Below are 14,581 nucleotides of genomic sequence, written 5' to 3'. Positions count from 1 at the left end.
CTTGAAGGCGGACCTCGTACCAAAAGCATTTGAAAATTACTGCGGGCCCAAGAGGGCCTATCACATTTTGTCACCAAAGTCACTACAATAATAGGAAAAACTTCATGGACGGGCCGTCATTCACAAATTTTCGGCTTTTTCAAACTAAAATATTTTACACAATAATAATACCAAAATGGTCCACCAAATCGCTTCAATTAGGTATTCAGTTTGCAAAATTTTCCAACTTCTGAGGGGGAATATCCCCCTCAGACACCCCCTTACATACTGGATAAATAAGTGGCCATTTTCATTTCTGCTCATTTATGTTTAAAACAATTTATAGGCCTACAACAATAGGGAAGCGAAAGGCTTCATGGCCCGTCATATCACACATTTTCGGCTTTTTCAAACTTAAATTGTACACACCAATAATGCCAAAATGGTCCACCAAATCGCTTCAAGGGGGTGTTCATTTTGCAAAATTTCCAACTTCAGAGGGGGGACACATCCCCCCTCAGACACCCCCCTGCGTAGTGCATAAACAAGTGGCCATTTCGCTTCTGCTTTCAAAATTAATTTGTTTTAAAACAATATATAGGCCTATAACAATAGGGGAAACTTGTCCACGAAAGGCTTCATGTCCCATCATTTCACAAATTTTCGGCTTTTTCAACATGCTCAAACAAAATTTACACACTCTATAGTGACAAAATGGTCCACCAAATGGCTTCAATTAGGTCTTCATTTTCAAAAGTTTCTTACTTCTGAGGGGGGCACATCCCCCTCAGACACCCTCTGTCTGCGCAGCAAGAAGCGACGCTTGATGCTCGCTTTCAGCGCCCATTTTTACTTGTTTGTGATTTTTTAAAGCACCCCGGGGGGAAGCAGTCCTGGATCCGCCCTTGTCACTGGCTGTCATTTATGTATGTGGAGACTTGTGTTTAAAAAGCTTTTTTCATAATTGTAGAGCACTCATTGTTGCTTGCTTACTTGCTTAGGCTTATGTCAACCAGTCAGTCTCTGCTGATGACTCTCCAAACAACTCCTTGTTAAAAGACATCAAACTAAGAAACAAGTTATATATGCAGAGATTTTGAGGAGAAGATATATTTATTAGCTCTCTGATTGTTCTTGATAACAGAATGTTTCCTTTCATTCATTAATATTTTTCAGGTTAGTAGTAGTCCACAAGCTGCCTCCTTGCTATCTCTTCTCCATGCTCTACTGCAACTAGACCCTGAAGATTCTACCTCAGACATCTACTGGGACCTTGCAGACAGGATGGTCAATCAAGCAATAGCATTTGATAAACCCACTGACATCAACAACTTACTAGATAAGGGTTTCAAAGAGATTCTAATGTCTGTGCAACCACATACAGGAGTCAGGATACAAAAGCAGAACAGTGTAGATATAGCAATACAGACAGAATGTAAGGATGAAGATGTCATAACAATGGTGACTGCTTCAACAACAGCATCAGCTGCACCACCACCTGCACCACCTCCTCCACCTGGACCAGGAATGGCTGCTCCTCCTCCTCCTCCGCCTCCCCCACCACCACCAGGAATGGGAATCCCACCTCCACCCCCACCACCAGGAATGGGGATTCCACCACCTCCGCCTCCACCAGGTATGGGAATCCCACCTCCCCCACCACCACCTGGTGGTGGCCCACCACCGCCACCACCTCCACCAGGAATGGGAGGACCACCACCACCTCCCCCTCCTCCAGGCATGGGTGGTCCCCCTCCACCACCTGGAATGCCACCAATGTCGATGTTTAGTGCTGTAGGAGTTGCTAATGCTGTGACAGCCCCACCCAGACCAAAGACAAAACTGAAGACATTCAACTGGGCAAAGATACCAGCCAACAAAGTATTAGCACCTGTTCAGATTCCTGGAAATGGTAAGAAAAATGGCTCTTGCAGTTGAAATCCACCCCCCATGGAAGACATGAGCTTAATCTCCCACACGGAGTGTAGATTTCAAATGGGAGTCACAGGTAGCCCCATTAGAAATCCACATTCCCTGTGTAGAAGATTAAAGGTCATGTCTTCCATAGAGGGTGTATGGAAAATCAAACTGGAATAACCCAATGATATCATTTCTGATGACAAAGTCCACTGACCTCCATTCAACAAGCATAGCTAGCTCAAAAGTTGACATTTTAAAGTTTTGGAGCACAAGATTTTGTACCCAACACTCAAAGGTCATTTTATGCATGTAGGAGCCTATTGGGTTAAAGAAGTGTGTACAGACAGATGAGCATGTTTGATTTATAGGTTAATGAATGCGCTTGTTGTTGAGAGTGAAATTGTACAAAATAATGCAGCGTACTGAGATGTTGATGCCTAGTGCACAAGCCCTGAAGGGCGAGTGCATTAGACGCAACAACATCTCAGTACAAGTGCATTATTTGTACAATTTCTGGAGCAACAAGTAATACGCATTTATTAACCTATTTCATACACAAGATAAAAGGGTGTGATTTTTGCTAATTTTATAACAAAATTGTCACTAAAAATGTTGGAAAATACGAGCAAATATAATGCATCAACCGGCAAGGAAAATGACTCAATCCTACGCGATGCAAACGCGTTTGGAATCACTGCGCGTAGCATGCGGAGTGCGCGCCCGTGCAATTATACAATATTAATGCACTAAGCGTATTTTTATAGCGGCTTCTCTGATTGGCTATGTGGTTCTTAGAGTGTATGAAATTCTAGTGATAGTTGCCCTTTTTGAGCAACCTTCCCACCCCACAACAACAAAATTACCACCAGCCCACTGGTTCACCCCAGTGGCATAGTCAGGATATTTCCAGAGGTTGAGGGGAGGGGGTAAAAGTGACAAGGTAAATATTGAAGGTAAAATTCAACAAAAATAATATTATAAAAATGCCTTAAAGATCTAAAATATAATGGAGGCCAGCATTCCACAAGGTGAGGGGACAAAATGTCTCACATGGAGAGCTGCCATTGTCTAAGCCACTGCTACATCCCTGTCCATGTATGTGTCCTTCCTATAGATTTTATCCACCTATTTAATAAATATAATCACAACAAATAAATGAAGCTGCCTTTTTATAAGGTTGATTTATTAAAATGAATGCAAATGAACTGTGACAAGAAGCGTTCATAAATGCCAGCACACTGTATTGGCACTCCATCATAGGCATCGCTATGCTCTACATATGTAATGCTTTATTTATTTCTAATTATACCGGTGTATCATTTAAAAGCCATCTGCGCTGTATAAGCTTTTATCTACCAAAGCATGACCATATTAGATCATGAAATGGCATCCAATTAGGCAACTTCACTATTGGTTTCATATTGGGCACACAGATAGATCATCTCAATGGGTGGGGTCAGTATTATATACAGTTTATAAGGGTTCTGTAACCCACATTTGCACAGTTTTTTAATTCCTTATGGAGACAAATTGCAAATGCACTCTTGACTTATACAGTTGTATGTCATAAAATAATTGGCTCAATGAACAATTTTCTCCCTGTTTGTAGTGTATTTTTCTGGGCTAATTTGTAAACATACTAGGAACTTAGACCCTAGCAAACACTGCCTTGGAATACACTGTTGATTTCTGCCTTTAATATGATGAATCCATGTTCACATCTCAATATAATGTTGTATTGCATATATCTAGTCTAGACTCTCTAGGCATAATAATATTTAATTAACCTCTGATGAAGGATGGGTGTGTTTGTATGTCATTCTTAACACATGTGTTAAATATGTTTTAACATGACTTGGAGCAATAGACATGATTGCTTTTTAATCATTTTCATTCTGTTAAAATGCTTATGGTTCCATACCACTTATTCGCACTTTGAAATGGCTTTCGGCTAAAGTTGATCGTATCTATAGTGCAACTTTGATACAGAATTGGATCGATTGAGCCCATATTTATTGGTCGAGCTATGAGTTTGAAAATATTGGACGAGACGTAGCCGAGTCCAATATTTTAAAACTCATAGCGAGACCAATAAATATTGGGCGTAACGCATCGAATTTTATCATTATTATGTTTTGGATCCAATATTTTCACACACTTGGATTCATCAAAACATAATAATGCATACAAATTGTTACAGATTGGTATGATAATAGCAATTTTGTTGTGGAAAATTGTGTTTTAGAAGCTAAGGATGTGACAAATTTGAACAGAAAAGTAAAAAAATTATTTGATGTTTAGTTATTTACTAAAAACATGGGGTGAGCAGTCAGATATGTGACATGATCAAAGGGAATATCGGATGTCGCTAATATTGTTTTTGAGATATTGGCAAAAACAGTGTTCAAATTCCTTTGTTTTACATTGTTTTCAGCCATTGATAAGTTGTTCATTATTCGGTAACCAGATGTCCGATTTGGATGGGGCTTGCATCAAAATGTATCATTCCGTAAACTGCCAGAAAATGATTTCAAAAGCTTCGAATTAAAAATTACCGAGATGCGACTCATTCCCCTTGATCATGTCACATATTAAGCAATTGTTATTATATAGGCGTATCACTAATTTGCTCAAAATGTAGATGGAATATATATTTTATTTTTATCATTAAAGGTGGGTGGTGAGATTTTTTCATACATTTTGTAGTTACCTTATGGAAGCTTATTGCCAAAACAATATAATTTCCAAATTATGAGGTGAATAGGGCTTGTTATGTGTAGGCATAATCCCCGTAAGTCTGTATAATTTTGTTTTAAAGTTCAAGTGGTGTTCACTACAAGCCATAGAGCATCTGCTGCATTCTTGCATTATTGGTTGTTGTTTTATGTTGAAGAATGTGAAATAAATTTAATCTTTATCCTACTCGTATCCAGATTTAAATAAATATATGTGCATTATGAAGTATATCATACATCATCTTTATATACTCGCAGATAAGCCTCCTAATATATGGCGGCAGATCAGTCAGCTATCAGATGAGTCTTTAACACCAGAATATGAGAAGATCGAAGAACTGTTTGCTCAGAAGACCAAGAAAGCTGCAGCTACAGAAGAGAAGCCCAAGAAAGCACCTAAGGATGTGAGTATATCTGCCTTAACCCCTAAGAAGCACCTAAGGATGGGAGTATATCTGCCCTCCCCAACCCCCAACGCCGTTTACGCCGAAAAGTATACCCATAATAAAAGTGCTAAGTATTAGTTGACCTGCTGGGTCTATATTTTGTAGAAAGTAGATATAGTATAGGACTTGAGTTAATAATTATTATTTATTCTTTCTTTATTGAGGGTTATACTGCTTCAGTGACAAGCACTGCTTTTCAAGCAGGCCCTCAGCGATGTTTCTGGCGAGATGTCACAAGATAATTCTCAAAATATATTTTGATATTAATCTGCGATGTTATAAGGCCCGCCAATTACGAGCTGATCAAAGTATATGTGTGTACATAAAATAAGAAATAAATCAGAATCTCAAATTTTATATTTACAATTTGTGGTAATGAATATTGTGAATATTAAATTTTGCTGTATATTGCGAATATTAAATACTTTTTTACACCACATTTTTTATTCAGAGTTTCAAATGTGTAAGAACCCTTAGGACAACAGTGGACTGTTAACAGGTGTCAAGCCCTTATAATTAAAATTGCATTTAGTGGTAATATGACCTTATAATGGTCTCTGTAATGCCTGGTGGTTAAAAGCATTCTTTTACAAAAGTTGTCAAAAACTGGGTTGGTTCGCAAGAGGTACCTGGGCAGACCAGCTAGGGATTGAAGGGAATCTGTGATATTGTTATTATTGCATTATTTGAACAAATTCCATCAATTCAGGGTCTTTACTTGGAATATGCTTATAAAATTATACATTTTGCTATGACCAAGTTTTGTTTATTGTTAAACTGGTCGGTCAGGGTTTGTTTGGACACACACTTAGGTTCAGATAGAATTGCTCAAGCCTGGCTAAAAAGCCTATATAACCATGCTGTATAGAGATAAAAGAAATCAGCAGGGTTGAGTAAGAAGATCAAGGTAAAGGAAGGCCACTCCTGACAAATCAAGTGAACAATAAATTTGCCTTTGGGTCAAAAGAAAGGAAACTTTGAATCAAATCATCACTGCCAACAAGTTCATGTTTGGGGGGATTTTTTAATTGGTTTAAACCTGAAATGCCAACATGTTACAGAGTTTGTATTATATAGCCAAATTATAAAAACAAAATGAATTTTATCTGTGTATGCGACCAAATATTGACAGATAATATCAGAATAACCTGAATGCATAATGTTATATGTGACACGATCTGGTCCATGTGGGCCAAAGGAGGCATTTTTGAAAATTGAGTTACTGTAATTATTAAATTATACATACAATAGGTTATCATTTACTGAAAACACCAAAGGTCTAGCATACTTGGTTTTGAAGTTTTTTGATGTCTATTTTCTTATGTATTTTATTGTTGTTTACTCCATATTTTTACCTTTATCTCAGCTTCAAATTTGCCGCCTTTGGCCCCCATGGACCAGATCGTGTCACATATATTGAATGAGTTAAAATTCATTAACATTGAAATAGAAAACATCAAAGAAAGTATTTGTCACAATGGCTTTTAGATTGTTAGCATGCAGCTTACTGCTTGTATGTTAAGGTCAGTAGTTTCACACAGTAGCCAGTGCCAGGTTAAGTAAATCAAAATACTTTGTATGTTTTCAATGGATTAAAATAGCGGAAAAGTGTTTCAACCCAAAAGTTCTGAAAAATAAAAACTTGTTTGTTGCTCTGCTGAAATTATTGTAAACTTTAAAACATTTGATTCTGTGCACAAAAAAATCTGAAATTGCATAAAAAACAGTGCCTCCTTTATATTATAACACTGCAAATCAGCACAGAAAATTGAAATGGAAGAAATGCATTGTTGGAAGTGCAAGATATTTTCACTGGCCAGATTTAGTCAATTTTGACCTATATTTGTATAGAGTAAGAAACCATAATCCAGCTTGTGTGTCTGTTACAATCTTAATGTTCCTGTCAAATGCCTTTGTTGAGAACAGGAGATAGGAATTTTATTTGAACTAATGAAAAATTCATTAGATCAAATCATTACATCTAAACTGTAGTTTGATCACCTCAAGTTCGGCAATGATGTAGGTGCGTATTTTGGTGGTTGTAGCATCGAATCAAGTTTATTGTAAAGAGGGGGTTGTAGTCCCACTTCCGGGTAACTGTAAAGGCATTGACGTCACTAGAACCAGAACTATTAGATATAGCACCGGACCCGCTGCATGGAACTTATACTTGATCTTTCAAACTACCGCCCACCCAGCATATTTTATAAAAAGATAAGCTGTTTCCATTTTGAACTTTTTGATGCCATGTTGAATTGATTTTATCATTAAGTAAAGCCTATTGAGTTTCATGTTATCTGTGTTAACTGCTACCAAGCCACAGAGGGTATAGTCCATCACATAAATAAAATTGTTGTAAAGTAAGGTTTTATTATTTGATGGACACTGGATTGGGCAATTCTATTTAAAATCTACACACCCCCTATGGAAGATTGCACTGTATGGTCAATCCAACTGGATATTTTTTGCTACTTTTATGTAAAATACCTGCTGAAACCTATTGACATTTTTAAAATCCAGTAGGAATTTGCACAATTTCGCCAAAAGCTAGACAATTTTGTTTAGAATTCCAAAATCTTGCACACCTTTTTCAATTTTTATGGAGAAAAAATGTTTGGATCTGGAATACTTTATACCCAAAATCTTCCACAGTAGGGGTGTGGTTATCAAACAGAACAACCCATTGCAAAGATAAGATGAAGACGAGCAATCATTTTTATTATCAATCGGTATAATTTATAAGGCCACATATCAAATTAATTATTTGGTTCTCATCTGGAGGAATTTCATGAATAGATGAGGGAGGTGTTTTTTTGGTTCTTCTTATATAAAATTAGTATTGTTAGTAGTGAATGGTCCTTTCCAACAGTTCTTGAGGAAACGAAAGGAGGCCCTTTTTTTGTGAGATTCTGAGGGATAAACCCTGTACTGTGAAAGTAGTGCTCTGCTGAAGAATTTTACTGATTTGTGTGTAGTGAGATGATCGAAAATATTCTTTCTGATTTTATTATTCATCTTACTAAAATTACCACAATATACTCAGGCTGGGTGCTTCCCCTTCAGCAGGGTGGGGAGGGTAACACACAGGGAATCTTAGCCCAGCAAACACAAAACGTTTACAAAACGTTTTTGTTAGGTTCTGGTTAGGTCTTTTACGTCTTCGTCTTCCAAAACGTTTTTAAAACATTTTTAAAACGTCGTGATTTGGTTATAATGTTGAAGCATTAATTTCGTTTTATTAGGACGTTCACAGGACGTTTTGTGGACGTTATAAAGTGTTAATGTTATTTTGCGATGTTTATAAAACATTCGCCTGCAACGTTCTCCAAACATTTTGCGCCGACGTCTGTTAATCGTTTCTTAAGTTTTATCGATAGAATATTGGAAATGTACAATAGAATGTAGGCCTAAAAGAAGAATTTTAACTTCTACCAGTCGAAATTTGTTTATTTGCATTTTGCCAAGGCCTATGGAGTCAATATAAATAATAATGATTGCGATTTTGTTCTAGTCAATTATTTATATACTCTTGCATAAATAGTTCTATATAGGCCTACCTAATATATCAAATATTTCAAATAGTGAAAGGGAAGTTAGCCTCGATCAAAGAATTAAAATGGTCTCGGGAAAACGATGTATATGTGCCTATACTTATACTCTCACTTTGTGTCTTGACCTCAAGACTATAATAGCGCCCACGCATAATATGGAAAGACATTGGAATGTCACAGTTGAACTTGACCTAACGGTTACTCGCCGAAAGCATAGTGCTGTGTACAGTACAACGTGTATGTACATATGTATCATAACTGTGCTATTATGTATGCCGTAATCTCACGGTGAAACATGGCTCCGGGAATAATTCCTCTATGTATATCATCAAAACAACATTTTCCAAGGAGTGACATTTTCAGGTAGGCCTATTTATATTAAAGTGACATTTTTTCCGTGATTTGTGTTACCGACTAACCACTTCCCTGTGAAAACGGAAAGTGTGGTGTAGTCTTTGTAAATGTAATGCGAGTGTCTTGTTTGTATATGTATTGGCGGTAGATACAATTATATTATAAGGTACCAAACATAATAATTATCCCAAATAGGCATACAATGGCGTGTTTCTGCTTATCGTGTATATTTTTCCCGGGATCATGCGGATATTACTGCCGGTAAAATACAGAACCTGCTGCTGCTGCTGTCGAACATGGAACTGTTGAGGTCATACGTATTACCTGGTGTGAAACATTATTACTATCATCATGGTAGACGATCGCTACACACGGTTCTCGTGTTTATACTACAGAGTTTTCGTCCGGAGTTTCCGTCACTTGGTCACTGTAAAACTGCCATGGACCACGTTTTTTTTTTTTTTTCAGGAGCCGGACCTATAGTTCAATATTATGTATATTATTTTTGGTACTTTTGTAAAGTGTACTAGTAAAAGTTGTCTATACGTCATTAAAATGTTCTAAAAATGTTGTAGAAACGTAACATACGTTGTCTGATGGTGACAAGTGCGTCCTGCAATAAAAACAAAAACAAAATATGCAATACGTTTTTACGTTCCTATAACGCGTTTTCAGGACGTTTTGGACGTTTCTACAACGTTAAGTAGTACGTCCGCTGCGCACTACAAAGTCCGATAAGTTTTCTGTAGGTCCTGGGTGACCGAAAGAAAGGTTTTTAAAACGTTGTTTACGTTGTGAAAACGTTTTTAGAACGTCTCTTAATAACGCTTTTTAGAACGTCAAAACCTTCAACAAAATTACGTTTTAAAAACGTTTTATCAAAACGTCTGGAAAACGTCAACGATACGTTCTCAGAACGTTCAGAGAACGTTATTTGGTTAGCTGGGAGACCACCTCAGAGTGTAGGTTAAAGCTATGACCCCAGCGAAAGTGTAAAAATTTAAAATTGTGTATCAATTTCCTCAAAGTGAAATGTAATTCATAATAAGTCATTACAATTGTCATAAGGTATTTTTTAATAAATAAAATGAAAAATTTGGTAAAAAACAAGAAAAATAACAGTATTGACAAAGTTGAAGCTCCATTCAAATACATATAGCTAATTCTCTACTTTAGTAGAGAAATTGCAGATTCATGTAAAATATCTTATTTTGTCTTTTATACATGGCTTTTGGCATAAACACTAGCAGGCTATGTTAGCATTTGTACGGTCCCTCGGATGAGCAAAAGCCTTTAAATGTCAACAAATAAGAGGTATTTTTTGTATAATATTATAATTTTAAGCTGATACTTTTAATTTATCTGTTGCAATAACAAGGTTTATGCTTTATTTCTCAGATCACACTTCTAGATGGCAAAAGGAGTCTGAATCTCAACATATTTCTTCGTCAGTTCAAATCATCCAATGAAGCCATCATTACTAATATTAAGAATGGTGATGTAGAGAAGTTTGGTGGTGCTGAGAGGCTAAAAAGTCTCATGAATCTAATGCCAGATAAACAAGAGGTAAGAGGGAAAAGTTTTATTAGTTTGAACTTTGTGTCATTAGGTAGAAAGCTGATTGATTTGGTAACAAATGAATCTTTAAGGTTAGCAACTATTTTAAACTCTTGCTATTTGGTAGTTGACAGCATCTTGCAAATGCTTTGGCAAAAATTGCATTGATCATTTTTCAAAGTATATGATTTGTAGAATGAACTTTTGCAAAACATCAAAGTGTTATTTTCAATAATATATTGATTTAGATAATCAATATTTTGGCTGCTTTGACCAACAAAACCGCATCTACCCTTAAGTGAGGCTTGACTTGTCAATCAGGACCCTTTTCCCCCAGAGCTGTAGTAAGTAGGAGAGTATGGTTGCCCAATTTGCAAGTAATTTGTTCTGTATTTTTTTATAACATGGTATCAATTTTGACACAATTTTGGGTGTTCCAATATTTTAAACCTTACTGCATCCCTGCTTCCCCCTCTCACCTTAAGCCTCATCCCTGCTTGCCCCCCTTAAGCCCCAATGAGTTGTTTATGGAAAAGGGCCACATTTTCCTTTTTTGTTGGGGTGGGGGTGGGAGGGGAGGATAAGTGAATTTCTCGATGGAGGGAGGGGATACCACTCTGCTGGTGCCCCCGTGTCACTTTCCAGCCACCGTGGATTAATGTTCACATTCAATATGTTATATATGTGGACTTATACCTGTTTATAAATAGTTTATATAAGTTATGTAAAGAGACCAATAAATTGATGGAGCTTAATAGGACAACGGCTTGACTGAATATAGAAATAAATGGACATGGTTAATTATGAGTTAGCTTATAATATACTATGATTATGTTACACTTTATTTTCAGATTGAAATGCTACGTGCATTTGATGGAGACAAAGACAAGCTAGGGACAGCGGAGAAATTTTACCTCTTACTAGCGGATCTTTCAAAGTGAGTTGAGTTGCAATCAGGGATATATCTTAAATCTCATCATCCAGAAATACAATTTGCATTTGAATCTGAGTCTGGCCCCATCGCCCAGTGGCATGCGCAAAGGAGAGGGCAGGGAGGACCACGGCTCCCCCACTTTTGTTGGTTATTCAGGGGGATATAAGTCATTTCCCCTGAAATTACTGATTTCGCCCGCACCTTACACTAATCAGACTCCATTCAGGGGAACTGAACTACCTGCCCCCCACTTTCAATGTGCTACGCACGCCACAGCTATCACCAATGAAAGAGAGATGGGCACTCCGATCACTGTTTATACAGGATCGTCTCCTTTACCTTTACCTTAATTGTAGTCAGCGAGTGTAGCTATGTTAGTTGTCTTCATTGAAAGTTGATAATATGATGACTTTAATCTTTATTCAGAGAACACAGGGATGCATGCCTTTTAGGGTATGTTAGTTGACTGAAGTGCATTAGAATCGTTTAAAAATCAAGAATTTTGTAAAACATTGAATGTGTCTCAGCAAATGTTACAATATGGCTTTAATCATCATTATCTCAGAACAAGTAATGTTATCTTTTCATGTGGTGTGTCATTATATCATACCTTGCTAAACACAACATGCTATTTGTCATGAATGCTTGGGGAGGGGGTCCTAGTGGAAATGAGGGTCTGGTGATATGCGGCAGATTCAGGGTGCATTTTCAGCCATTTAGTCTAACTTGGGTGCATTTTCATCCATTTTAGTTAATTGATGGCCCTCAATTTTATGAAAAATGTTTATGAAAGGTTTTTTTTTTGCAAAATTTTCTTGAAGAAGTGCATATTATTCATTGTTTTTTGACAGAATTTGTGAAAATCCTCCAAAAATTTGTATAATTTCGGGTCTTATTTTTATGTCATATTTGGTTTTAAGTTTGGTAGTTTTTCAGAGTCCCAGCCGCACATTCCCACCCAAACCAAAGTTGAGAACCCCCCGGGTATGAATATAATCTACCAAACATTGCACTTTAGTGAATACACACATTGTCAGACAACAGGTGACCAGTATTGTTTCTTGTCTTTTTTGTAATCAATTATTTTCTTGTCTTTTTGTAATCAGTTATCAACTCAGGGTTGAAGGAATGTTATTAAAAGAAGAATTCAAGTCATCTGTAGGTGATTTGAAGCCAGCTATTGAGTGCCTACAACAAGCATGCCAAGGTAAGAATTCAAGTCATCTGTAGGTGATTTGAAGCCAGCTATTGAGTGCCTACAACAAGCATGCCAAGGTAAATATCAATTGGCAACAACCCAGCAAACACAAAATGTTTTACAGAAAATGTTTAAATGTTGGGTTACATAAAGGGTATAAAACGTTTAATAACATTGTGATACAAAACATTCTGACATAACATTATTTAGTGTTGTCAAAAATTTTTGAAAAAATGTCTGCTAAGAAATATTTTGCTATAACAATTTGACAATATTGTTAAAATGTTGTTGTAATGTTTTTTATATAAAATATTTTCATGACCTTTATAACCAGATATTTAAATCACAATTTCTTGGGCTTGCATCATTCATTTCTGAACCTCATATATATTAATTGAGTCTCACTCTCACATTGTCTTATGCCCTGCTAGGGTAAAACATACAGGGCACCTCCTTCTTCATTATCAGATATTTAAATGTTATTTTAAAAACATTTTTATGTTTTCTCGGTTTTATCATCCCAAATTAGGTAATATAGATAAATGAAAATTTTTCATATTTCTAGTCCAATAAATCTGTACTCACTGTAGATAGACCATGTACCACACATGCACCACATTTAGTATTACAGAATTTACAATTTCAAAAGCTTTTCAATATTTCACAAGTTTGACTAATACTCAGTAGGTGTGTCTGGGCATTAAGTTACTTAAATATTACTCATAATGATATGAAGTCTATAACCTTATGACAATAGGATGGATTTCTGATAAAGAGACTACATGTACTAGTAAGATGAAAGTCATGTTCACATGTGAATAGAAACATCTTGAGATTTAGTTGACTTGGTTTCATCATGGTATAAATCTGCCAAAAATGCTTGGATCAAGATATATTTCATTTGACCAAGGTTTTTGTGTGAATACAGTAAATAGGAAAAATTAAAAAAAAAATGAAAATTGATTTTGTTTGATCACATCACACATCTCCAAGAGTTTGATGACGTATCACTCGTTATGAGGGCTGCAAGTCAGAGACGATATCTTGCCCTTCCCAGAATCCTCTGCAACAAGATACATCCCCTCACTACATCAAATGACACTCCCATTACATAAGCAAAGAAATCTGAACTTTTGAGCTGCTAGTATATTAGAGGCAAGATTCTATATGCTATTCCTAGTCTCCTGTGTGTTCATAGCACAAGACAGAAATATACACACCTGTGTGATTTGGCAAAGAATAGAAATGACCTCATTATGGGGCCACTATTAGTTGATTCATTAGTGTTTGTTTGGACTTCTTGATACTTTCTTGCATCTCAATCACCAATTTAAACCTCATGATTATTACAGGCCTAAGGTATTGTTCTTCATGTGAATATGACCTTTGTAGTCTGCACTGGTCACCCCCTGATGAGAGCATAGTGATTATTGTCAAATATGACTGTATGATATCTAGGAAACCTACTCAAATATGACTTGTGATCTGTAGGAAACCTACGCAAATGGTATGTAAAGAATAGAATATGACAGTGTGTGGTGTCATCTTTATAGTGTACATGATGCAGCAGGAGACAAAATAAGACTTGAAGCCAGAGAAAATATCTTACACTTCCCATAATGCATTTCTCCCATTTCATTTTCTGTACTGATTTACATCTAGTGCAACACGGGTTGATAGTTGCAAAATGTACCTTAATGAACAGAGAGCATCCAGATCTTGCAAAATATGTTTATTTCCTGACTATCAACCCATGTTTAGCCAGTATATTCTCAAAATGAAAACAAAGGGAACTTGTACAATAAAAGTAATAGCGTCATTTGATTTATTAAAATGCATCATGTTGCAGAGGATTCTGGGAAGGGCAAGACATCTTCTCTGACTTGAAGCCCTCATAACGAGTGATA

At 36.5% G+C, this 14,581-nt stretch overlaps 1 protein-coding gene across 4 annotated transcripts in view; it reads left to right on the top strand.

Annotated features, from left to right (window-relative positions):
• The window catches only part of LOC140161388 (inverted formin-2-like), a 78,335-nt gene that overhangs the window by 37,770 nt on the left and 25,984 nt on the right, over positions 1 to 14,581 (top strand). For all 4 annotated transcript variants that reach the window (XM_072184901.1, XM_072184900.1, XM_072184899.1 and 1 more), the window contains 5 exons: positions 1,156 to 1,891; positions 4,893 to 5,038; positions 10,384 to 10,551; positions 11,394 to 11,479; positions 12,583 to 12,683. In XM_072184901.1, coding sequence (XP_072041002.1) covers positions 1,156 to 1,891; positions 4,893 to 5,038; positions 10,384 to 10,551; positions 11,394 to 11,479; positions 12,583 to 12,683 — 1,237 coding nt within the window. The remainder of the gene's footprint in view (positions 1 to 1,155; positions 1,892 to 4,892; positions 5,039 to 10,383; positions 10,552 to 11,393; positions 11,480 to 12,582; positions 12,684 to 14,581) is intronic.

Source organism: Amphiura filiformis, chromosome 9 (genome assembly GCF_039555335.1).
Source record: "Amphiura filiformis chromosome 9, Afil_fr2py, whole genome shotgun sequence".
Lineage (NCBI taxonomy): Eukaryota > Metazoa > Echinodermata > Ophiuroidea > Amphilepidida > Amphiuridae > Amphiura > Amphiura filiformis.
Note: the sequence above shows the minus strand (reverse complement) of the source record. Positions and strands in the feature narration are given on the sequence as shown.